The 21973-nt window shown below is 35.9% G+C and overlaps 1 protein-coding gene across 1 annotated transcript in view; it reads left to right on the forward strand.

Moving 5' to 3' along the window:
* The window catches only part of LOC140148084 (neuronal acetylcholine receptor subunit non-alpha-3-like), a 32517-nt gene extending 11266 nt beyond the window's left edge, over positions 1–21251 (forward strand). Inside the window, exons 2-6 of the mRNA XM_072169941.1 lie at positions 10777–10913; positions 16105–16149; positions 16822–16931; positions 17844–18537; positions 18782–21251. Coding sequence (XP_072026042.1) covers positions 10777–10913; positions 16105–16149; positions 16822–16931; positions 17844–18537; positions 18782–18883 — 1088 coding nt within the window. The 3' untranslated portion in view covers positions 18884–21251. The remainder of the gene's footprint in view (positions 1–10776; positions 10914–16104; positions 16150–16821; positions 16932–17843; positions 18538–18781) is intronic.
* The last annotated feature ends 722 nt before the right edge of the window (positions 21252–21973 follow it).

Below are 21973 nucleotides of genomic sequence, written 5' to 3' on the forward strand. Positions count from 1 at the left end.
GGTCTTCACGAAAATCAATTTCTGATAAATTTGTACAAAATGGAAAAACAATTACAGATCCAAAACAAATTGTTAATGAATTTAACAAGTATTTCGCTAACATAGGTCCTTCGTTATCTTCTAGTATCAAACATACTGGAAGCGATTATAACACGTACCTTAAGAAAACTTATTTCAGTGCTACTTGTTTTTTAAAACCAACGGACGAAGATGAAATAACTAAACTAACTTGGAAGCAAAAAGAGTCCGGGTCATGATAATATAAAATCTGATATTGTAAAACAAATTGCAAATGAAATTTCCTACCCCCTAAAAATACTTTTTAACCAATCTCTTGGTAGTGGAGTTGTTCCAAACGATTTAAAGATAGCTAAAGTTGTGCCCATTTACAAAAAGGACAACCCTGAAATATTTGGTAATTACAGGCCTGTTTCTGTGTTACCGTGTTTTTCCAAAATTTTGGAACGTATTATGCACAATAGATGTTATGATTTTTTGACCAAAAATAACATCCTGTACAAAAAACAATATGGTTTTCGAAACAAGCATGCTACATATATGGCTGTTCTGGATTTTGTAAAAGACATAAGTGAGGCTATAGATAATGATATGTATACACTAGGTATTTTTATGGATCTATCGAAAGCCTTCGATACCATAGACCACGATATATTACTCAGTAAGCTGTACTACTATGGTTTTCGTGGCGTATCACACAATTGGTTTTCAAATTATCTCTCTAATAGGAAACAATATGTATCGTATAATAATGTTGTGTCATCTATAATAATAATAATAATAATAAAACCATGCTTATAAAGCGCAATACACAATTAAGTCTCAAAGCGCTACATAAAAAAAACTGTATCCAAATAACAACAGAACAACAAGTTTAAAATGTAACCATGGTTACAGGCATGATATAGAAATGAAGCATTAAACATTTTTAACATTAAACAAGTATGTTTTCACAGAGCATTTGAATTGATCAACAGTCTTAGATATTTTAATATTGTAAGGAAGATTGTTCCAGAGCTCAGCTGCAGCAGAAGAAAATGAACGTTGACCATAAGATTGAGTTGACACTGGTGGAGTTACAAGAAGAAATTGAGAAGTAGAGCGAAGATTGCGTGTAGGCTTATATTCATGAAGAAGTTCTTGTAAATAAAGAGGTGCAAGTCCATGAAGAGATTTGTAGGTAAGAAGAAGAATCTTATACGTTATGCGGGATTTGATAGGTAGCCAGTGTAGTTCGCGGAGAATTGGAGATATATGATCACGAGATTTTGTAAGTGTTACAAGTCTGGCGGCTGAGTTCTGAATGCGTTGAAGCTTAGATATTTGTGAATCAGGAAGACCATAAAGAAAACCGTTGTTATTATCCAAACGACACGTTACGAAGGCATGAACAAGTTTTTCTGTAGTATGTTGATCAAGATATTGACGAATTCTGCTAATTTTGTAAAGAGCATGAGAGGCAGATCGACACATATTATTTATATGAGATGCCATGTTAAGATCATTTTCAAACAGAACACCAAGATTGCGCGCATTTAAAGATGGTTCAATCTGAGCATCGCCGATACACACAGTTGGAATACTATCACTGGATCTGAAGCGTGATGTAATATGAAGAACTTCAGTTTTGTCTTGATTTAACTTTAGATGATTAGCAGAAGACCAGTTTTTAATATCCCTAACACATAGTTCCAATCCTGAAATTGTAGCTGATGATTTATCATCTTTCAAAATATCATAAACCTGTGTGTCATCTGCATAGATCATTCTACTAATTCCGTGAGCATCAATTATGCTTTCCAAAGGGGATGAGTACATTGTGAAACCTAAAGGACCAATAACAGAACCTTGAGGTACACCCTCATCAAGAACATGAACAGAAGATTCCTTGCCATCAATAACTATCGACTGAGAACGATTTGTAAAATATGACTGGAACCAATCTAATGAAATTGTAATTTGTGGTGTGCCCCAGGGTTCAATACTGGGGCCATTACTTTTCATAATTTATATGAATGATATTTGTTTTACATCCAAATTATTATCATTTATTTTATTTGCTGACGACACAACTGTATTTCATACTGATCGTGATGTAAATGTGCTTTATGATACAATGAACTGTGAGTTAAAAGAAGTATGCAATTGGTTCAAATGCAATAAATTATCACTCAATGCATCAAAAACAAACCTTATGCTTATAGGAACAGCATATCGAACAAAACACGCTCAAATAAATGCTGATATTCACTTAGATGGTTGTAAATTAACTCGTGTTTCTACTGCAAAATTCTTAGGTATAACAATTGATGAGAATTTGACGTGGAAATCACAGATAAATGAAATTTATAAGGTGTGTTCGAGAAATATAGGTGTCTTAAATAAAGTTAAGCACTTCTTGCCAAAACAATCATTGTATCAATTGTACTGCTCCCTAATTTTGCCTTATATGACCTATGGAATATTGTTATGGGGTAATGCCAGCAAAGAGTACCTTGTGAAAATGTTTAAACTTCAAAAAAAGGGCTTTAAGAATCATCTCTAATAGCTCTTATCTATGCCATACAAAGCCTTTGTTTGAAAACTACAATACCTTAAATATTTTCGAGTTGTACAACAAAGAACTGGGTATATTTATGTATAAGTATAAAACTGGTTTACTTTCTCAATCATTTGATAATTTATTTACAGAATTGGAAAGTATTCACAAATATGATACGAGAAACAAGACTGATTACAGACTCGAAATACACAAAATTAAATCTGTATTAACTTTGGGACCGAAACTTTGGAACTCGTTCCCCCATGATATTAAAGCGGCTCGAAATTTAAATTCTTTTAAAAAGCGTTTGTCGTCTTTTCTCATGGAGAAAAATCTAAACATATAATATATCTTTGTTGTAAATTATGTATCAGTATTTGGTACATGTATATAATTGGTTTAGGATTAGTTGAAACTATTTTTCTTATCACATACGTAATACTGACTTATTGATCAAATGATTTATTTCTGTGAGTTATTTTCCTACATTACCTTGCTTTTGTTGCTTGAGACATATGTTTGTGTGTGTGTGTGTAAATGTATGTATCTGTATTTGAGTGTAATTCTTAATTTCTGTAATTCTAGTATTATATTAATTAGCCTAATATTTCTTTTAAGGTGGTGTAACGCTCAATTCAGGCTTTTGCCTTTTGTTTTAATACATCTCCGCCATCTTTTTTTGCCGTTTTGTTAAATTTGCCTGCATGTATTTTGATATGATGGAAATAAATAAAATATGTATGTATGTATGTATGTATTTTAACCCATTAGCGTTAAAATAGAAATTTTTTGTGTGCTCCGCGCTCGTGTCTCGGTACAGATATAGCAGGTCAGTGGGTCCAGTGATTTGGAAATAACATGGTGGCCCGGCGCCCGGTATAATCATACGCCCCTGGACGAGAGTCAAAAAGCAAGCACGCGCGCAACCTATATAATGGCATGTAGGCCTGATAATTAGGGAACTTGATTTAAAATCTATGCTCTGGCTTAATATCGGGAACAAATTGACAAAAAACACAGTTCAGTGGATCTGGATCTATTATACTCATTTATGGCAAAAATTCGCTTTAAATATGGAAAAACTTTTGCTTTATGCTGATTCCGAATATGGTCATAACAATTTACATTTCTGAAAGATTTGAATTTTTAAAAATGCTCAAGGAATCCTCTTTTAAGACCATTTTACTTTTAGCATTAATATTGCAAATTTGTTCTGGTGAAGTAATTATAGTAGTCAATTCAGCATCGAAGTGGTTACGTAATTCTCTTGGTTACCGGATCACGCTACTTTGGTATGCCTTCGAGTGCCATATACTTTATGTGGTGATCATTTCGATCGTGGTTCATTACTCTAGCGCGTGATCCCGTTGACATAGTAACATTACGTAACTTCGATACTGAATTAGCGAGACCATTTGAAAAATTTGCCTTGCCTCATCTGCCTGGTCAGCCTAATCTCCCATGTTTAAAAGAAGTCTACGTGAGGTCACAAATGTATCATCAAAATGAGTGCTTTGAACGCGTGGTTTAAAAAAAAATCTCAGAACTCGGGGGGGAGTGGCGGCGGGTGGCTACCACCCCTCTCTAATGCCCACTGCGACAAATGTAACTGCACTGTCTTGCCAACGTGCAGTGACTTTTTCCGCCTAAAATAGCCCCTGACTAGTTATGATTGCAATTTAACAAGATAATCCACGTGTGATATCAGGAATCGGTCTATTCATGAATTTATGTAACTTGTTATGAAGGACGAATATGTGACCGTACAGCACGAATGAGCCGTAAATGTCCTCAATTGTATTCTGAGTTACAGTAAAATGGGCATGAAGGTCGTATTCATAGGTACCTCAATTTGGTGCTACGTACCTCATTTAATGAGATACACGTAGCACCAAATTGAAATACCTATGAATATGACCTTCATGCCCATTTTACACTGTAACTCAGAATACAATTGAGGACATTTACGGCTCATTTGTGCTGTACGGTCACATATAAGGGATATGGATTTAAAACTTGACATTACGTGGGGAATGTTTGTACTTGTTTTGCTGTCACTGGATACAGGGTGTATCAAAATGATTGGTACCCGTCAGTTTTCTGGGATTATGGACAGGACTGCCGCATCACAAAGCAACATAGGATGCACCTAACTTGTGGACAAATAATGTCAACGATAATAAACTACAAATTGAGGCCATTTTACTGTGATACAACGCTGAATTTGGAAGATGCAGGCTTGTCAATAAACATGAAAACTGATAGGTACCAATCATTTTGATACAGCTTGTAGAATTTTCTTTCTAATAATTCTAATACGCAGTCACACAGCAGGATTTCACACTCTACTGAGCTACATTTCGGAGCTCTGCCCCGGGGAGCTCTGCACTTCAAAGTCAGATAAATTTAAGGATACGATACATGATTTACCGACAAGTGACTCATTTCGGAATGCGATCATGAATTTTGAAGAAAAAAAGTTTCCACAGGCTTCGTTGGGACTCGAACCAGCGATTCTAAACTTTCTTCGATTACGCGTCTAGCGCTTTACCACTCGGGCACCGTGGCAGTTGAGCGGATAAGTGTAATGCCATCTTTTAGCCTTTTGTTTACTAAAAAAAGACGCGTTTTGTAAAGATAGATTAGCCGTTTGATGCATAAGTAGCACGAACGTTTGGGAAAGATTTCAAACAAATAATAATAATGAAGAAATTGCGTAAGTCGGGAATTATCTGCGTCGCAATGTTTTGTTTTGGTTTTAGGAATTTGACCTTAAAATTTACGACTTCATGACATTATCATTCGAAATCAACAAAAGATTTTTCAACACTATATATCCTCATTCTTTCTCTAGAATGTTTTGTACATGTTTGTGAAATAGCTTTAACAATGGTTCGCTGCATAATGGTAAAAATAAATTTAAAATTGATATAAAACGTTTGTTTTTTGATCGATTACAAAAATTAATTTTTGTCGTATAAAGAAATTGTATCTGGCGTGAATTACACTACAGTTTTTATTCCTAGGGCTCTTTGACTTCTTCAAATAATTTTTTAATGATAGAGTGAATCCCCTGGCCCTCTATAATTACGCACAAAAGATCGACCCCCCTTAACTTTAAGTTTATGAACTTAAAGTCATAATGTACGATCTTATAATATGAATTTGGTTAATTTTTTTCAAACTTGATTTTTTGGCATATTTGTAATGTTTACACATTTCACAACTTTCTCCTAAGTGGAATCAGCCAAATTTATTGTGTTTGTAGGTAAACAGAGTAAAGTTCGACATAAAGTCATAATTCAAGAAATTATGACTTTATGTCCGCCCATAGAACTGCGTGTTAAACGGCCAAAATAATAAGCAGTGTTTCTTTCACGTTACCTCGTTATTTCAGCTCAAAATGGACAGAAACCATTCCCGATCATTATTACTAGAATACTAGTATTATTTCAGCATTTTGAGTATATAATGACAAATTTAAAATTTGAAGGAAATCGTACATTAAGCCTTTAAGGTGGTACTACACCACCTGATTGTATTGTTTTTACATGGATGCAACTACGCAGTTGATCGGGGAGGGGGGCACATTTTTTAAAATACTGCCGCGAAGCAGGCATGACGTCGCACATGTGCGGTGCAGGGGGGTGTCTAAGGGGATCTGTCCCGTCAATCGTTGGAAAATTTTACAAAATGGGCGCCAAATAAAGCATTTGGTGAACATTTTTTACACTATTATGAAAAAAAAAGAAAAATGTTTAACATGAAGGCCCAATAAAAGCAGTGTTTAGTTAATTTCTAGTGGTAGCGGGCCCGTGCTTTTTGTCGGGGGGGGTGTGGCTACAAGAACAAGGATTTTTTCTTTGAGTTATGGGGGCGTCAAAGAAAGAACTTCAATATTTTAGTCGGCTATGTCAGGTGTTTCTGCGTCTTGTTCACTTTCATCAATTGTTCGATTTCCGTCTTTTTCCTCAGTCTCCTGCAGGGGCTATTTTAGAAGAAAAAGTCACTGCACGTTAGCAAACGTAAAATCTAAAAGATCAGCTAGCGGAGACAAGCTTTAGGGGAAGGGGTTGCTGGCAGAGGGGTTGTCTCCCCTCGAGTTCTGTAAACTTTTACAAATCACGCGTTACAATCACGCATTTTACTGACTCATTTTTGACGTTAAGGGCTGAGAGCTTAGAGCACATCACTCAGACATACCACATTGCATTCTGAATACGAGGAATAGCCGTAACTGATATCAAATAATTTTGAATTTTTTTTTTAAATTTGCGATATAATACAAATTTTATGACAAATTATATTAAAAAAGGATATTTTTGACATTAACAATCCCCGAAGTAAAGTTTATCAATCTAATGATATGCACTTAGTTAAAGTGGAAAATTGATTCATGTCTGGTTCACTAATGTATTTCACTAATTCATTTCATTTTAATTACCTACAGCTCCATGAAAGTACGCACTAGGATCATAAATGTTATTAAGTTTATGGTATTGATGGTATTGATATGCAAAAACGAATACAATCTCTGCAAAAATGAATAAAATGCGCACAGGTGCCTACAATTGCACAAATTAATATCTGTAAAATATAATAATAATATAAAAATCCTTTTGATTTACTTAGAAAGTTAATAGGTTTCATTTAAAATGTCATTCCATTTAATTGAATTGTCATTATTGAAAACTCCATAAAAGTACACAGAACCTCTTTATTAAATGTTGAATGAAATGCACACGTGTCCCTACCATCTTTTAACCTGTCGCACAGTAGCGTAAAGTTCTCAAAATGTGAATGTGGTAAGATTTCTGCAACTTAAGTGATGCAAAGATGCATAAGTTGTCGGCAAATTGCATAAAAAAGTTGTATACAAATTCATTACAAAAGATTAAACACACTCTTCATGAACTAAATGTCTATAGTGCTCAACTTAAAACACTAGATGCTCAGTCTAGGGTGTTTATTTTCTATTTCTACAAGCAATATACAGGGTGAGTCCAAAAAGTGCAATAGTGCAAAGAATCCATCTTTATTTTATAACCAGATTGAACTTTTAGGATTTAAAACACATGATATATATATTCATTAGTGGCCTTGTGTGAAAAAACGAAGTAATTAGCACTTGCCGTTCTGTTTTTATGACACATTTTACAGCGATACCCAATTTTAATGCTTGTCCACGAGATATCTAAACTTTGAATGTCAGCGCACTATACTATTATACTATTAGGAACAACTGCCATTTTCTTAACCTCATTGGGCACTGAAGTAAAATGGAGCACCCAAAGTTTTATTGTCCCTGGTCTTGTATAAGTAGAGGAAACATTGCTTTTATTTGTTGTTATTTTCCTATTTACCCTTACATTAAAAATGTTCATTCTCTATAAAAGAAACATAAAAATATATGGGCGGGTTTTTCAAATGTCGAAAGGAATGTGTGCAAATTGAAGTGGTGTGAAAAATTGGAGTTGGAGTTAGGTGAGGTATGAAGGACTTATGCAATATTAAAAAGTTAGTTTGAACCGAAAAGGAAATTGAAAGAACACAAAAACAACCTTGTTTTAAGTTAAGCCAGTTTAAGATCTGGTGTCCTTATTTCGCAATGTGTGCTCTCATTCAAATTATGGTACCTCGTGGACAAAGAGTTAAAATGGGTATCGCCGTAAAATGACTCATAAAAGTTTAAGGGTTCTCTTGCTTTTTTTACAAGTGGTGTATACTGAGTGTGGCATTTTCAATAATGGGAAAGTTCAACATGAATGGAATATTGATTCGTTAACCCTTTTACTCACCCTGTATATACGTTTAATACCAAAATGATTTGATGTGTTCATCATTAAGTGTCTAGTTTAGCGTTGAAAGTGTTCAATTTAGTATTTACATCTATACGTTTACCTTGTAAGCACATAGAAGAGTTTAAACCGGCTGATATCACATGCATTTGAAAAACAATCAATTTTTCAAAATAATTATCATATGGTTAAGCAATGCTTTTTTCACTGATCTGGACTCCTCTCTACTAATATATCGCAAACAGGCCCATAACCAGGATTTATTTGGGGGGGGGGGAGCTGGACTGATTTTGAAAAAGTGGACCTTTTTCAAAATTTGCACCTTTTTGGACTAGGACGGATTTTGAAAAAGTGGACTTTTTCCCAAAATGTGGACCTTTTTTGACCAAGAAGGCTTAAAAGATTTTCGCTCGCTACGCTCGCAAACGGGAATTTTTAGGTTAAAAACGGGGATTTTTTGGGAAGTTTTGGGATGGGGCGCCGACCCCACCCCACCCCCGCCCCCCTGCGTTACGGGCCTGATTGCAAATAAATAAATTATATGGTCTTTAAAGGTTTCCTTGGCCATAAGTATTGTAAATGTTGATTAGAAAAACTCCCGATATTGAGTTAGAGGGATTGATCAAGCTACCCCCGATACGAGGTCTGCTTGCCGTATAGGCTGCGCACTTGCTTTTTTTTTTTTGGTGTCCCCGGTGGCATATCAGCGGTGAGCGGCGATAAAAATGTTCCTGATGGTCATAATTTTTGGTCTGTTTTATTGGGACAATTGCGCACGAAGCGCGCAAAACCTTTCCATTTTACACTATTTTAGCACAAACAAAGGTGATATGTTGTGGTAATTTGCAACATTACACTATTTTGCCCCAAATTAAGGTGTTTACCGGTCTAAAAAGAAGCTGCACAGGGCAATTCTGGACAATTTCTGTCCGGTATATGGAGCTACCCCCACGCCTGTTGCGGATTTTCTCGTCCAGTGGCTTTGCACCACGGTGACCAAAAATTGGGAGGAGAGGGCGTTACCAGAGGCGTTGTTCTTGATTTCCCCTGCCAATTGAATCACTGATCGCCACAAACTATACAATATAGGATTTCCCGACTAGATCAATCTTACTTTGTGGAGGAACTTCTTTAATTTCTTAGTAATTTTTCGGGCTGAAACTAGTATAGAACTATTTTAAGCACGGATTTTTTATTCTCACTGCACGGATTTTTTATTCTCACTGCACGGATTTCTATTCTCACTGCACGAACGTGCCAGGAGGCACGTTAAAATAGCCCCTGGTCTCCTGTATCTCTTTTCCCATTCTGTCACTGACGTATGCCTACTAGTTAAGACATCAGGAGGGAAACGGCAAAGCCATAACTGCGTACATGCAAAACGCAAAACCTGTACCTTATAGGCCCTACTATTTTTATTGTGCGCCCCCATACCCAAATGTGGCAGGGGATATCTCCTCCCCGTTCCCCCGGGATTGAAGCCCATGCATGGATGAATAAAGGGGACGAGTTTTGACATTGTAAGTGAGTTTGAAGACGATCCATATCCTAAACCAATAGGGTAACCCCCCATTTAATTGTTGCACCTCATCCCTCACCCCACACACACCGCTGTGCAGGAATATAGACACATTCCTCAGAAATAAGAAGAAGGATTTTTCCTTCTTTTTTTCTCTTTGAGTTGTGGGGCATAAAAGAAAGAACTTTAGGAAGGAAATATTTAGTTCTGGCTGATTTAATATTTTAGTCGGGTTTGCCATGTGTTTCTGCGTCTTATTCACTTTCATGAATCCTTCTATATATTTCCGTCTTTTTCCTCAGTCTCCTGAAAGCCACCTTTTTTCCTTTCTGTCACTGACGTAGGCTTACCAGATACCAGGGGCAATAGCCACAATTTAGACATTAGGAGAGAAACGGCAAAACTTTTTACCGGCCAAGTTTACGGGGATAACTGCGAGTACATGTATTGTTCACGCAAAACTTGTAACTTTTAGCCCCCAATCAAGGTGAATTTGATTGTACTCTAGATGATGAAGTGCGCAATTTCACACTATTTTAGATAAAAATCAAGGTATAATACCGAATAAGCCTACTTACACCAGGGAGTATTTGCCGACTCGTGGATGGGGATATTTGATATTGTGCCCCCCCCCCCCTCCATCCCAAAATGTGGAGGGGACATGTCCTCACTGTTCCCCTAGGATTGACGGCCATGCATAGATGCATAAAAGGGGACGATGTTTGACCATGTTGACATTGTATGTAAGTTTGAAGACAATCCATATCCTAAACCAATAGGGTTTAACCCCTTTAATTTGTTACTTCCCTCACCCCCCCCCCCCACACACACACCCTGTGCATATATGCACATTATTTGAATATGCTATTCATTAATTAAGTCTTACGTTTTGATTCCAGAAACAATATCCAAAACGAACTCAGAGACGAAACTCATCGCAGACCTTCTCGCTGGTTATCACCCAAAAGTTGCCCCTACTGACAATGGACCGGTTCAAGTTAAGATGGTATTCGACATGAGCTACTTCGATTTCATTGTAAGTAGCACCAAGTTATCTATTACGCACAAAAATACCCGTTCACTTAAGGGGTACTACACCCATTGATTCTTTTTGCATTTTTTTGCATTTTGTGAAGAAATTACCCAAAAATTGGACAAAGTGGTATGCAAAATGAAGGGGCAAATCTTCTCGTTTTATTGGTCGCCTCGGCATCAATGTAGCTTACATGCTTTTGAAGATAGAAGCCAAAAGGAGGTACATCACTGATGATTTAAATTCACTTCATTTTGGAAAGCTTACTATCAACGAATTTCGTTAAAATTTTGGATATGTGTTGCTAACACATTAGGGAAATAATGTTGATATGTAAAATGGGAATAAGTGGTCCCTGATTTCTTTTATGACTTCATGAACTTGGTGCTCCACAACTATCAAAAAACGAACCGGTTAAAATGCTTCTATTTTCAATGTCGAGCTATATTTTGTATTTTGAACTTGCAACACTATGTCACTGAAACTTAATTAAGCCATAGGTAACAGGTTACCACAACCACACTACAGCAATGTTGAAAAAGATTGTATTTTTGTCACCTACAGCCTGTCTCAAAAAAAATTGTGCAAGTGAAAAGCGCCCTCTCTGGCAATTAGAAAATACCGTTGTGACATAATGCTTACATCAACGTCACGGGCGTAGTCTTAGCTCTCAAATGCCGTTTATTCTGTTTAATTTGCTTGTTTTAACCTCGAGATATGTTTAGTTAAAGACAAAAGGGTAAAATCACAATTGTGCCACTTTTACTAGGGACGAGGGCTTAATGTAACAGCATCAAGTTATCAAGAGTTCCTTCGTGAAATCAAAAGAATGCATCAATTACACAATACAATTTTTTTTACTGTTTTTACTGTTTTATCATGATGCAGGAATGATGATTCTCTTTTTCCACTCAAAAGAGATTAAAAGTTAAATAAATACTTCACATTCTGCAGTAAAAATTAAATACATGTGCATGTCAATGATTTTATCATGGTAAATGCTATACTCTTAGTCACTTAGACATGTTAAAAGACACACAAATATTGCGCACTTATACATGTTATAGGTTAATGAACGTGTATTACTTGTTGGGACAGATATTAGACAAAATAATGCACGCGTGCTGATGTTGATGCGTCTAATGCACGCATCCTGAAAGGAGGAGTACATTAGACGCATCAACATCAGCTATCATTGATTTACATGTACAGCTCTCTTCCCTAGTAAAAGTGGCACAATTGTGACTTTACCCTTTCGTTGTTAAATAAACATATCTCGAAATTGGAACAAGCAAATATAACAGAACAAACGGCATATGAGAGCTAAGACTGCGCCCGTGACGTTGATGTAAGCATTATGTCACAACGGTATTCTCTAATTGCCATAGAGGGCGCTTTTCACTTGCACAATTTTTTTTGAGACAGGCTGTATACCACCATATTAGGTAGTTTTCCGTCAGCTTCATTTTTGTGATTTTGGTAACTATTTTATATTTATTTGCCCAATCCAACTCAACTAGGCAATCTAAATTGTACTCACCATTTACATCCCAAGGTATTTTAGTATATCCACCTCACACATTTCCATTATATATCCAGTAACAGACAAAATATCAAAATTGATGCCTCATTATGACATGTATGATATCACAGACTATCACATGTATTCAAAATTGATGCCTGAATTTGACCTGAACCAATTGACCTATAACCCGACCTTTGATGACCTTATAGCCTTTTTTTAATCTCTTTTCCTAACAACATATTATAGAAGATACATACATGGTGTAGTATTAATTGTCTATGTGGAAGAGATTATTTAGGCCTATTTAATTTATTCAGTGTTATAATCAGTGAGTATATTTCTATAGATAGTATAACAAAGGATTTAATGTATTCTATTCATGTATTCTACTTGGACATGTTCAATAGAATATATTATGGTTTGTTATGAAACATACATCTCAGTTACCAGGATACAGTAAACAAAAAAAATATATAGGGCTAAAATGATTTTCTAAAATGGTCTAATACCACTTTGTATGTAGAGATATTTTTATAAATTCAGGACATGAGATGATGAACATATAAATATACTTTATAAATTTGCAATAAAAAAAAGAAGATGGGTACTGATGAAAATCAAGGTATTAAATCGCCTTAACATAAAAGCAATATCTTAAAGACATTAAGCCTAAATTACCAAATAAAGTAGTCATTTCACTACTGTTCCGCCATTATGCACAATGTTCGAGGAGAGCCTCGAACTGGCAGTACACATAAATAAGAAGCGAACCACTCATATCACATTATTTTAGACCAGGCAAAATAATAGTTCACCTCAAACAAATTGCAACAGAATTTTTTTACCACAATGCATTTCTATAATGTCCTAAGAATGACATACTAAAAGTTTCTAAATATCCAAGTGGTGGCAATATACCTAATTTGCATAAATCCAAAATGGCCGCCAATTCACAGATTTTTTACTTTATTTTGAGGTACTTAGATACCTAAAATGCTTATTCCAGATGAATAATCAATACATGTTTCACAAGTTTGCCAAATATCTCAATATGGGTGCCTTAATTTGCATAAAACCAAAATGGCCGCCAATTTTGGGACATTTTATATTGATTTGGTCATCATTCCCAGTCTACACTACAATGTTTGTGGTAATTTAAATACCTAAAATGCACATTTTAGGATCGGTAATTTCTATGTATGTTTCACAAGTGTGCAACGTGCTTTTTGCATAATTTGCATAAATCCATATTTTTTGAACTTATTTTGTCATAATTCTCATATTACGTATCTTTTGGAGTAATTTTTATGACTAAAATGCATGTTTCAGGATGGGTAATCTGCCATAATCTGTGTGTCTAATTACAAATAGTGGCCAGGTACGGACTTTTCATACTGATTATAAAAAGCATAATACAAAATATCATATAGATTGGATTTAAATGGAAATATTTCTTGTTTTCATATTATGCATTTAATAAATAAAATGAGTGAATGACAAAATGACAAAAAGTCCTTGATTCTGTCCAAATTTAAGGTTTCTTCTAAAAAAGTGATTAAAAAAAACCGACCCAAGATTTCCAATTTTTTGGTCGGTCGGTTGAGGGCAACCAAACATATTTTTTTAGCCTAATAATGGCGGAACCGTGCAAGTAGTGAATAAATGAAATGTTAGTCAGCTCGAAGCAACTTTTCCCAACTTATACCAATTTAAATGAAAAAAAGAGAGCATTTTGAAAGTGATAAAATTCACATACACTTTTCTGTCAAAACACGTTAATTATGAGCACAGCAAGTGAGTGTTAATCTATTTTGCTGTTATTTTGCTGTTTTGCTGTTACAAAAGCCGGCAGGAGTCGCCCTGAAGGAGGAAATATTTGTCACCTTTGAAACGGTCTAATTTTTTAAAACTTGATATAACTTTCTTGATTACGAGAATGTATGTAAATAGGTGATGATAGGCATATATATAAAATTTGGAGGGCCGGATTTGCCATAGGGCCTGATGGGCCCAGGCCCAGGGTCCCGATAATTTGGGCCCCAATATTGTTCTATGTTTGTTTCTTTTTAGCCTGAAAACAACATGTTTTGGACTACAATGTGGTAAAATTGCAAAATCAGGAGAAAATTATGCTTGAAATATTGAAATGTTTCTGCCGCCACTGTTGATCTTACAGTAGTCCCCTTATTTGTAAACCAAAATTTGGCCACTTGAGTGTACATCAAGTTAGCTCATTCGACTATGGTGCGAGAAGTTGCGGGTCCCTGGTGGTGCCTAGTATGCTCTCGTGGAAAAATTGAGTTAGCTTGAAATTCCCCTGGACAAGGAACTCACTGCTAATTGTGACGTGTCATGTCAAAAGGAGACACTTTTGGGCAGGATCGTAAATGGAGAAATAGCCAAAAATCTGCCCGCGGGTGATTTTTTCACAATTTGGGTTTGTTGCGAATTTGTGATTGTTATTAATGTTAAAAATATTGTCTGATAGTTTCAGACCCAAATATAACTAGCATCTTGTATTTTTGGAGACATTTTTCAAGGCAATTCCTACTCTCAACATTGTCAATAATATTTTTAAAGGCCGATATCTCAATTTCCAATTTTATAATACCATAATTACAAACTCAATATCTTCGCTTAAGAATGTCCGATTACATTGGGAAAAACGGCATTGTGGAGCAAAATATCTCTATATTAAAGATATGTAAAAATCTCCAAATTGATAACTTGCCCAAAAGTGTCTCCTTTTGACATGACACGTCACAATTTGTCTCGTTGTAACCCGTACGAAACTCGGGGAGCTGATCCTGGTTGCGATGGTTATTTGTGTTATGTCTAGGGTGTGTGCTCTTGAAGCAGCAAAGTCCCTGAATTGTTGTTTAATGGTTTATGGAATGATGTGGGGTCAGCGACAACCTGTAAAGTGTGCTGACTGCTGAGGCTTGTGAATCAACGTCTAGCCGTTGTGCCTGTGCGTAGCGCACTATAAATCACTGCGCTTTTTTACGTGTTTTGCATGGTGAACTTGGGGCCTTCAAATTTTGGCCTGGTCCAGGGTTCTCAAAAAGATAAATCCAGCCCTGATTTTTAAACAAAATACAAAAAGGAACTAGTATATAATAATTGTGAAGTATGTAATTGTTTTAGAACATTCTTTTTTTGATTGTAAAACAATTGAAAACAAAAACAATGGGTAGAAGTAAAGATATAAAGAGAGGAGATTCAGTTCATTAGCAAACTTATTATAATTTGATATGCTAAGTATCTGCAAATTTAAAAAGGAAAACGTATCCCAATAAATATAAATAATATGATTCAGGGGAAGGAAAACTTTCAATTTTAGAACAAATAATTCATACTCTCAACAAGATGACAAGACAAAAAGAAAGCAAAATAAAAAAGAACGTATGGGTACCCAAAAGACACATAAATGCAAACTGGGTGTGCAAATTTGGATTGGAAAATGTCGACATGAAATTGATTTATATTGCAGGGAGCTAACTGGATTTGATTATAAAATAAAGAAATTAGCAAGACTAAATAAATCGTAATATTATACTTGAAATCTGAAATGAATACTAGTACTAGAAAATCGGATGACTCGTATATAGTATAGACACTATACTTCCAAGTATATTTGTAATTTTATTCTTGTTTTTACAACAATAGGACGAGCCAAAAGAGTTAGCCATTGCCCACGGATTTGTTTATCGGGTAAGTGGTTTCTTCTTTACGATTAGTCAGTGTAATATGAAACTTGTAATTTTTCACAAGGTCATATCTTAAAATCCTGAAAAAACGAGCACTAACTTAAAAAGTTCGCTATAGACCCTTATTATCCCCCAGGGATATTTTTATGAGACAACTTGAAATTAGTTTGCATGATACTGAACGATTGCTTTTTAGTTCATACCATAGGCGTAGATACGGGGGATGGGAGGATAAATTCCCCAATAATTAGCCAGGGGTGATCCAAACAATCATCCCTCCCCCCAATGTTGACGCCTGTATGTGGGTTTCTGACCAAATTAACCTCATAATATTTGGCCATTTCAGCCCCCAAAGTGCAAATTTTTTCGCGTTTCGCGCGAATTTATTCCATTATATTCAGACAGTTTAGCTTCAAAAATTCAGACAGTTTAGCTTCGAATTTTTTGTGCGCTTCGCGCGTATTTCTACCATAAACTTATTATGTCGCCAAAAGGTGCTGAATTCACTATACTTCAAAAAAAAAAAAATCCAACCCTATCCCCCAATGTCAAACAGAAATCTACGCCACTGGTTCATACAGCTAGAAAAACCACCGAATCGCAAATTTGCGTCGTTTGGGCGAATTAGAACAGATTGTTTCAAATAAAAATGATACACAATTTATAATTTCTACAGGGATGGAACGATCATCGCTTGCAATGGAATGAAGCCGATTACAATGGTACACGACGTATAAACCTTGACCGAAATACTGTATGGGTTCCGCATATTCAAGCAGCGAATAGGTAACATAACCATGATAACAGATAAACATCCGACAATATCTTTAAATATCTTAAAATATTTATAATACAGTCTTAAAGCACACGTTTAATAGAATGTAGCTTAATAATAGTTAATCTGTTTAGCTTTCCAATGTTTGATTCATCCAAATCATAACTCGATTTCCGTGAAAATGTCTCATACATTATAATTATTTTAAGTGGAGGAATTAGTTTCATAAGCGTTTTTATTAAATAAACGCTCCATCACATTTAAGGCGCCATGGAAAATGTAATCAAAACCGTTTTCATGACCCATTTTACAAATCAAGAGCAGTTGGTGGTGCTATGTAGTTTGGGCTACAGGCTGTATTACTGCATTTTGTATTTTATTGTCACATTCACTTTGGGATACAGTTATCTTATACATGTACACTAAGCGAAAAAGGTCAATCTTAAAATTCTGTCCATCACATTGAAGCAACATTACACACAAAATTACTTTAATACTCTACTCTAAACACATGTCAGTAACCAAGCAGTTATGTAACTGACACAACAGCAAAATGCACTGACATTGAACAGCTTCTTAGCATGCCTAGACAACATTCACAGCCCAATAATTGGTACCCAACACAAGAAATCGAGCCGGTGAAACAGCCATAACGTTTGATCTAGTGTGATTTAAGTCAAATAAAAGCAAATAAAGGCTAAAATTATGTAGAATTTGAAATTAAAAAGAAAACAAAATGGTAACTTTTCTTTTTATGAAACTAATGCCTCCCCATAAGCATGCTAAGAAAAAGGAAATACCGTTCACTGTCGTTGTAAGCATACGTCAAGGAAGCGAGTATGTTTTTTGAAATTTTACTATTTTGTCAATTTTACATGCTTTAATTAACCAGTAACGTGTTTCCCCGCTTTATTTGATTTCAGTGCAAAGGTCACGGAATTGCTCGAATCTCAAGTACTTGTCTTCAGTACAGGTCGAGTACGTTACTACCAATCATTACAAATAGAATTCCTTTGCGACATGGACCTCAGATACTTTCCATACGACAAACAATCCTGCAATATCGAATTCGGTTCTTCTCTTTACACCACCGAACACATCAACCTAACTGCGTCCCAAACCAATGGGTCCAGAGTTAATTTCGCAAAAGATTTTCAGATAACCACATTGGATGTCCAAAGAAGCGAGAAATCTTTCCGATTTATAGCTCCCTATTCGTTCGTAGATGTAACTTACACTATCGGTCTGAAGCGCGTGTCCAGCGTGTATAGGGCTAAACTTGTTGTGCCATCGGTTCTCACCAGTTTCTTAATTTTGGCTACATTCTTACTCCCAACTGCCTCCAAAGAAAAGATTACATTTTGCAGTAATATGTTCCTATGTCTGCTGCTTCTGATAGCATTCTTGCACACCACCGTGCCGAGTACTGTCGAGACGATTCTGGGGCAACTCCTGACATTTTCGCTATTCGTGGATTTCTTTGCGACCATCATGGCGGTTGTGTCGTATAATATCAAGAACAAAGGTACTAGTATTATGACCCGGAAGGATTATGGTGTCATGTTGCAAGACACGACGATGGATGGTGATAGTGGAATGAGGGCGGAAACAACAAGTGTGAGTAGAACTGTTAAGATAACTAATGAAGGAAAAATACATGTTAAATTAAGAATGTTACCAAGAGTAAAAATAATTTGCCACAAAGTAGAAAATGTCTTAAATAAAGATCATTCAAGTAAAATGATATAATGGATGAGAAGTATGTCAAAATCTCAACAAATGAGTAAATCTTGGAAGAAATTAAACACAAAATTAAAATCATCATTTTGATAATTGTTTGTTTTCTTTGTTCTTTTTTCAGCCCAAATTCGCCTGGTTGCGCTACATTGATGTGATTAGTTTTGCTGTGTTCTCCTTTGTGTTCGTCATTGGACTCGCAGCAATTCTGAATCAACGAGAATGAGACAAAGATCTGTATCAACATACGGCATCAAAAGATGATTAATGCTCAATGATATGCATTGAACAATGAAACATTAAACCTAAATTGCACTTTTCTTTTGAGTATCGTACGTGTGGGGGAAATTATGATTACGCGTGCACAAAATAAACAGTATGTTGTTTTGTACTAAACTCACTTTCTTAAAATTGCAGTGGCATAATGATAGTGACGATGTCAGATAGTTTGTCCGCAATACACACTATTTGTCGTGGCTACTAGTACTAAATCACCAAAAGTTAACGAGACACTTCGCATGTTAGCAATTGTGAATAACTGCTTAAAATCCATTGAACTGCTGTGTTAGTTAATTTATCATTTGAAGGTTATTTAAACTTGGCAACATTATTCATATATATAACTTTGATCAGGTAACTGATTGGTACTTTTGAGGGGGTCATTTAGGGTACTGTTATTCAATACTTAGATATTTTTCAGAATATTAGTGGTCTTTGAAAACACTGTAATTAGCAGATGATTAATTGATAATTTTGATAACACCAATAGGCATGTGCTGAATGTGTATCTGTTCTACGAATAAGCAGGACCGGATTTACCTTTTTGGGGCCCTGGGCCAGGCCAAACTTTGGAGGCCCCCAAACTCACCGTGAGGAAGGCATGTGGACTCAAGTTTTGGTTTACAAATAGGAGGCCTACTATAAGATCGACAGTGACGGCGGAAGCATTGTAATTATTGAGAGGGACACGACTATTTTAGCCCTAACTGAAGATGAATTTTGACAAGTAAAGGGACAGTGCGCAATTTTACCATATTGTGGTCCAAAACATGGTGTTCTCCTAAAAGGAGAACAGCACAGGACACTTTTGGGGCCCCGAAATTTTGGGGCCCTGGGCCCGGGCCAAACTGGCCAAATGGCAAATCCGGCCCTTCAAATAAGTATACAGTCAGGAGGGTGAAAGTACATAAGGGCAATATCGTGCCAATGGTCAAAACGTTGTTCGATTTTTTATAATTATAACGCGTGGTTTGTGTTTATTAACGTTTCCATCGGGTAGTAGGAAGGTAAATAACATGTAAACCGGGTGGGCATTTGCCCAACCAGTAAATTATTTTGCCCACCCACGAAATACAACTTGTCTTTGCCCAAAAGGGCACCATATAGTTATGATAAACCTAGTACTAAGATGCATCTCCTGAAATCTCTTGAAATGGCGCCATATTTGTGTGCTTAATCGTACTTGTATTCTCGTGTAAATGATTATCAATCTACACTAATCCAGACTTATTGGTGATACCCTGTCAGCATGATTATTGTTTTTAAAGTATGTATAACGTTAACCAGTGGTATAACATTTAATTTCTATACAGCCCAGGGTTCGGTTTTTGCCGGCAAAAACCAGTTTTTGCCTGGTTTAAACAGGCAAAAATGGCAAAAAATGGCAAAAAGTCATATGTAGTCAGTCAAATGTTAAAAAGTAACACAGAAAGCTCATAAACAATAACACACAACTTTTGATCAATCATTCAACATATTTTTTGTCTCGTCAAGTTCTTAAAATAAATAAGTAAGTTTTGAATTTGATATGCCACAATTCAGTTAAATGCGCTATGAGCAACGAAAACCCATGCCTTTAATTTCTTTTTTATGTTATCAAATAAAGGCCTTGTTAAACTCAGGAAATTATTTTTGCAACTTAATAATTTGTTTTGAGATGAAAAAATGAACTTTTCATCACTTTTTTAGTTTTTGCAATTTTTGCCGGCAAAACTGTTTTTGCCAAGTGGTTAAAACCGCGGTTCGTTAAAACCGCGGTTTTTTCCATCTGCGGCAAAAACCTGCGAACCCTAATACAGCCACAATGATCCAAAAATACGATCTTTATTCATAACGTCCATTGGCTCATTTTCTTACGTAGGAACAATAGGAATTTATTAACATCGATGATGTGAAACCCCCGGGGGTACTTGGATTATTTTCCAACCATAGACCCCAGAAAAAGATCATATAGGCCCATTTGATGAGTACACAAAACAAAACAAAACAAAAAATCCCCACCCAACTCTGTATAAAGGTATTCATTAAAATTAAGGTAACCCAGGCAAGAAGAATCAGTACAAATAGGTAAAATGAGCATTTCTAGATTATTCTTTTATAAAATAATTTGCAATTTTAGTTTTAATTTGCTTTTTATTTGATTTCAATCGGACGTTTGGTTCCAAATCTGTGGGCGTTCAAAGATAATTAGGTGACGCAAAAATGTGATCCTCTCGGTTTTTGCCTATGTAAACGCATGTATTGTATTTCTTATGTATTACATTGTTTTTACCGTGCGATATTTAAGGTTTATCAATAAAAATTAATAAAAACAGGTTATATCATTGGGAAAGTTTAATTTATTAGTGATTTGGGCTAAAATAATAATTATGTAAATAAAATATTGATTCAACCATGGAGCTATTAAAGATTGGCTGGCTACCAGAACGGTCAACTGCATACCCGTTAATACACGTTTTTCAATGGGAAATGAACTTTGCTGCTTGGATGATGTCACGATGAGGTTAGCATTTATTAGAAAACCGTGTACTGACGGATATGCAGTCGACCGGCCTCCTACGTTGACTCGACGTTGGCATACCGACCATCATTTTAAGGTTGGCACAACAACGATGGTCCAACCTGGGCGCACCGACCGTCATTTTAAGGTTTGCAAGCTACGTTGACCCGACGTTGGCATACCGATAATCATTTTAAGGTTAACACAAAAACGTTAGCTTAATATAACGTCGGCGTACTGATCGTCCTTTTAAGGTTGGCTAGTTAAAGCCATATTATAACATTTTCAAACAAAATAGATTAGCATTTATTTGCCATAAAATGTTAGCTTTAACTGTCAGATACATCCCCTTTTATTTTTGAGCCGAACAACTATACGGCAAAGCAAAGAAAATTGGAATTTACTACCAGCGCACATGTCGCCAATACGTATCACTCCTTCTGTCATGTTGTGGTACGACCCTTTGTTGTGTATATCACCGTCCCGCACGCCGTGTACGTACTGTGTATTATGAACATCGTGTATGCGTTCGACTAA

The sequence above is a fragment of the Amphiura filiformis genome, chromosome 1, assembly GCF_039555335.1.
Source record: "Amphiura filiformis chromosome 1, Afil_fr2py, whole genome shotgun sequence".
Lineage (NCBI taxonomy): Eukaryota > Metazoa > Echinodermata > Ophiuroidea > Amphilepidida > Amphiuridae > Amphiura > Amphiura filiformis.